A 5,791-nucleotide genomic window follows, 5' to 3' on the forward strand; every position below is an offset into this window, starting at 1 on the left:
ACCATTTGGGTCTATCTTCTCCTAAACATCAAGCTCTTCATATCTTTGTTTCTTCTTGTTGCCGTATTGTTAAGTTGTCCTTTGCAATAAAATTTGCCAATTTCATTTATTTAAAAATTTGTTGGCATGATTTTCATAATATTCCTTCATTATTTTTTAAAATATATTTTTAGTTGTGATGGACCTTTATTTTACTTATTTATTCACATGTGGTGCTGAGGATTGAACCCAGTGCCTCATACATGCGAGATAAACACTCTACCACTGAACCACATCCCCAGCTCCCTTCTTCATTATTTTTAATGTCTAGATAATCTGTAATAATAGGTCCCCTTTTATTCCTGATATCACTTACTTATGTTTTTCCTCTTTCTTGATTATTCTAGCATGGGGTTCATAAATTTTATGGATATTTTATTAATTTTGTTTTTGTTAATTTCCTCTATGGATTGTCTTCTATATTACTGTCATTATTATTTATTTCTTTGTGTGTGTGTGTGCGTGTGTATATATATATATTTTTCTTTTTTTTCCTCCAAGCAGATTTATTTAAACTAACAAAATTTTATTGACAAAGTGATCTGGACATGCTGCTTCAAAACATGATCCTTATTAATATCTTGATATGTTGGTTAAAAAGCAATACACTCTAAAATAAATAGAAAAGTATCCAATGCATATTCAATGAATGGCTTAATCACTGCAAATTAACTAGTTTTGTAAGATGATTAACATAGTAGGATTGAGTCCCTATGACAGGCTGCAGGAGAACTGATGAGAGACATTAAGAGGCCATTTTGTGCACTGCCACGGTGATGCCATCATGTTTTTGGATCATAATGTTCCCATTATCTGATTCTAGGCACACCACAGGAATATCAGTGGGGTCAGAGGTTAGTGTAGCTGCTTGTTGGGCTAGAACAGATATAACCCCAGCATGTTCATCTGACAGGGTCTCACGACAGCCCAGATTATGTCCTTCTGAGTCTGTGCACAGGACTCCAACAATGGACGGATTCTTCATTGTATCCTCCAAGTGCTGCTCCAAAGTTGCCTCCATCCTGCTTGAAGCCCACCCTGGTGCCACTCTTTTTGCTTATAGGTTTTATATGTCCTTATGGTGGATTATGTATAAAATTCTAAGTTTTCAATAATATTCTTTCATCAAAATTTGAGAGATCAATCCATTGTTTTCAATTTCACATTCTTTTTCTTTTGAGTCATACTGGTGACTTACTGTCTCTCTTTTGAAAATATTGTTTTATGCTTATATTAGTTATAATGAAGTAGATTCTGGGCCCCCTGGCTATTGAAGGTTCTTTATGCTACTGAATCAACAGGAAAATAATGGAAGTCACTCTTTTGAGTGTGACTGATATTGTTTATCAAGGAGAAACTGTAGTTTCATGGTGGTAGCATGAAGGGCTATGTAAATAAGCCACAAGATTGTCTGGAATAATGCTTAGTAATTATATATCTAGTAGTAAATATTAATTCAAAGATACTGTAACAAAAATAAGGCAAGTTTAATGAGGATCTAATCCTTCAGGAATGAATGGGTTATCCCCTGGGTAAAGAACATTGATGAGATGGAGTCTTGTCTGAAGGCAAAAGAAATAGGGAATTGGGGGGCTGGGGTTATGGCTCAGTGGTAGAGTGCTCACCTAGCACATGTGAGCACCAGCATTCGATCATCAGCACTACATAAAAATAAATAAATAAAACAAAGGTATTGTGTACAACTACAACTTAAAAACATTTTTAAAAAAGAAATAGGGAATGGTGTGTACAATAAGGAATTTATTAATATATGAACATTAAGTTATATAAATATTAATTATGGCCTTGTGTATAACTAAAGAAATAAGGAAGTCAGTAGCAATGTATTTTTCTCTTTTGCTTATTATGTATTTTTTATGTGCATATTAAGTACCAGGTTTTCAATTCTGCAAATATTTCAATAAAATTGTCAGATTCACTAAAATAGGTTGTAAATAATAATCTAGATCTTACATATTATTATATTAATATTATATAATAATTATGATATTCTTATTGTAATTCTATAATTATACTGTTATACAAGTATAGTATATATTATATACTATAAGTTTTTATATGTGTTTCACATCTAGAATGATGGGAAGAAGTAGGTTAACTACTTTCTTCTATCTCATTTTTTGTGGTTAAATTTGGAATACAGACCTTAATATTTGTAATATTCAGCTCAAATAGCAAATGAATTTTTGAGAAGTGATTGATATTAGTTCAAGAAGTGTATGATGATTGGCACCCACATTTAGATGAGGTTACTATTGGTACTTTGTTTGTCCTTGTTAGGGGAGAGGGTGAGACAATTTTGTTTGTATGAAACACAGTTATCTTGTTAGCCAAAAGTAATAACTGAATTTTATAGTTGTATGGAAGTTCAAAAGTTTGTTAAAATGTATATAGGGGGTACTATTATGTGATATTATTAGCAGGTAAAAAGGCGGTCTGAATTATTTATGAAACTATTTTCTTGAAGTTCAATATTCTAGTCTCTTTATTTTGTTATTGTTTCTATACCTTTGCTTTTCCAGCTGGCTCACTGATTAACTCTGACATTAATGGTTGTGAGGAGACTAGAAGTTTACTAGAGAGACTGGAAGTTTGTGTCTTCCTGTATGTTTTTCTTTTTATTCACTGTCTCCCCAACCAATGACCTTGATTTCTGGAGCATTATTATGAAATAAACTATTAAGTGTCTATAAAGCTATTTTCCTTGAATTTTATTATTAAAATTGCTACACTTATTTGATAATTGTTTGACATGTGCCAGATATATATATTCCCATCTTTGTATACTATTTTTAAAGTAATATCTAGTTGCAATATTTAATGTTGAGGGCCACAGCCGAGTCGGGATGACGCATGGCATTTTTGCCAGAAGTAGTCTTGAGAGGTGACGCCAGGGAGCCATTAAGATGATGACTTTTGAGTTCTCGCAGAGTTCCCATTGAGTTCCGGTTGAGCTCTTGCAGGGATTCCTGAAGAGTTCGCATTGGTTGGTGAAGTTCTGGTGGTGGGAGTTCCGGTTGGTGTGTGGTGTTCCTGAGAGGGCCGCGTGGGTGGCGTTCTCGTGAGTTCGGAAATAAAGTTTGTTCCTGCTTGATTGGCTCGTGATTTGTGCCCAGCCAGACTGCGGCAATTTAACATATCAATTATTGGCGGAGTGTGGTAAGTGCACACCTATAATCCCAGTGGCTCAGACTGGCTGAGGCAAGAGGATCATGAGTTCAAAGCCAGCCTCTGCAAAAGTGAGGTGCTAAGCAACTCAATGAGACCATGTCTCTAAATAAAATACAAAATAGGGCTGCTGAAGTGGCTCAGTGGTTGAGTTCCCCTGAGTTCAATCCTCAGTACTAAATAAATAAATAAATAAATAATCAATTATTTATCCTCATAAAACATTTTAAAATTAAAGAAACTCTAGAACTTTACTTCACCAAACCTCCCATAATGCTACTCCCTCATTTGCATATGCAACTATTTATTTCAACAGGTTTGTGTATATCTTTTAAGGGTTTTTTGATCATCTTGTAATTATGTCTTAAGAAGAAATATATAACATCTTTTTAATATACATGTTTTATATTACATGACATACTGTTTTACTGATTAGCTCATAACTTGATTTTATTTTATTATTTTTCTGTTAGTAAATTTGCATATGCCTCATTGTAAATGTATATAGAATATTTAATTTCTGACTAGAACATTGTTTATTTTTGTTATTCTTACCCTTTTTGTTAGCTTTGACTTTGGGTTTTTTGTCATGACATAATTTAAAATAATAAAAAATATGTAAATGCTTCCTTATGAATACAGACTTTTTTTGAATGACAGGATTTTGGTTTCAGGCTCTAATCTATGGATCATTTTAAGGTATCAAAGGAAGGAGAAGTTAATCTTATGAATTATGTGAAAAATCTATTTTCTATGCTGGCTGAGATAGACCACATATTCCACAGAGGCAGAGTTCAGTAAAAGCATGCTCTAATATGAACATTTGAAAGTTAGCTTCTGGTAACTGAAGTCCCAAGTGACGTATGTCTTTGTGAATTTGTGGGCAGAGATTCTGGATGCAGGTAGAGAAATTCTAACCCATTCTGCCATGTGATTCACACCTAAGGCACTTATTCAGAGTATATGGCAATGTCTCAGATATGTCTGCATTTTCCCCTTCCCTGGGATTTGGTGTCATTATACATCATGTGGAAGTGAGAGTGCAGTTAGGATTCAGTGGTCTTTGAGATCTCTTTCAGACCCAGAAGATGCTATGGTAGTCTCAAAAAGGTATACTGAACTGGGAATGGAACACAGATGAGTGTCTGACAAGAAAGTCTAAATTGTTGACATGTCTATATAAAGTGATTCCTTAAACCATTGTATAGGAAGATAGGAAGGCTTTCTCTCTAATGCATATCTCTTCATGTGTGTCTGGTACTTCCTATAATATATATTCATTTATCCATTGAATTGGGGGTGTGAATTCAAGTTTCTGAAGTAGGGGTTAAAATTTGGCCTCTGAGAATGAATTTGCACTATCTGGTTGTCATAGAAAACCAGCATCACCCATAATAACATGATGTACTTCTGGTTTCTATGACAACTGGACTATGCCATCTTACCCTGGGAGGAGAAACATTTAACTTGTATATTTACAGGCAGCAAGTGTGTGATACATGCACTAAAATAAGATCATTAGGATGTCTACCTTGCTTGTGAATGTGTATGTATGTGATGCTTAAGGGAATCATTGACTATATTTTGCAAATCTAGGGGATGATTACTCCTCTTGTGGGGGGAGGCGGACAGCCACTACTGAGAGGATATTGAAGTGGCTGAGTCACCACTTAGTCTGTCTGCTTCCTTGTTTCTGTGTCCTCAGATGACATCTGTAATGTGAGGCTCTGCGATCTCAGATTTTGTAAAGCAAGTTCACAAACTTTTTAATCTATGCACACCTCTCCAAGAAACATTTTGTACTACCTCTAAAATACATATCTTCATTTGTAATACATCTACATATGTCACGGAAATTTGGGGAAAGTATGTTATGAATGTACAAATTTTGAAACAAATGAAGTGCAACCCATTATGATTTGGATCCCATTGTTGTGGTTAAACATGATGTGGAGTTACACTGGTTGTGTATTCATATACAAGCATAGGAAAGTTATGTCTGATTCATTCTACTGTCTTTCCACCCTATTGTCATATATATCTAAAAACAAAAAATAAAAATATATTTGAAGTTTTTTGAAGCAAATTAAATGTGAGATATAATGAATATAATGTAGAAGTACCAATGCTTTTTTTCTGGTCACCTGTGGATCATTTGCATACTTCCTATTCATCTGAACACCACTTTAGAAATTGCTGCTCTAAAGGGAAATATTTTTACTTATTGCATCATTAATAAAAAGCTGTAAATGGCTTCCTGTTACTGCAGGCATAAAGTACAAGATCCTTAATGAAGTCTCAGTTCTCAGTAATTGATTTTGGTTGTGATTTTTGTTGATACAACATTTTTCCTATTCACTATTTAGGTTTCAAAAAGAAGGCAAATTCTTTAAAGTACAGTTATGTATGTCTTAACAATGGAGGCATGTTCTGAGAAATGTATCATTAGTGGATTTTGTCATTGTGTGAACACCATAAAATCTACTTATAAAGATCTAGATAGTGTAGCCTATTATACACTTAGACTAATATATATATATATATATATATATATATATATATA

General features: G+C 33.8%; 1 protein-coding gene across 1 annotated transcript; it reads right to left on the bottom strand.

The window, feature by feature from the left end:
* Window positions 1-628: 628 nt before the first annotated feature.
* On the bottom strand, window positions 629-1,079 carry LOC107152491 (ragulator complex protein LAMTOR5-like). Its single transcript, XM_048796880.1, has one exon. The coding sequence runs from the start codon at window positions 1,058-1,060 to the stop codon at window positions 785-787; it is 276 nt and encodes a 91-aa protein (XP_048652837.1). The 5' UTR covers window positions 1,061-1,079; the 3' UTR covers window positions 629-784.
* Window positions 1,080-5,791: the final 4,712 nt, after the last annotated feature.

The sequence above is a fragment of the Marmota marmota genome, unplaced genomic scaffold (genome assembly GCF_001458135.2).
Source record: "Marmota marmota marmota unplaced genomic scaffold, marMar, whole genome shotgun sequence".
Classification (NCBI taxonomy): Eukaryota; Metazoa; Chordata; class Mammalia; order Rodentia; family Sciuridae; genus Marmota; species Marmota marmota.

Excerpts from the sequence above, each read along its gene's own strand:
- LOC107152491 (XM_048796880.1), bottom strand. The coding sequence starts at position 1,060 with ATGGAGGCAACTTTGGAGCAGCACTTGGAGGATACAATGAAGAATCCG.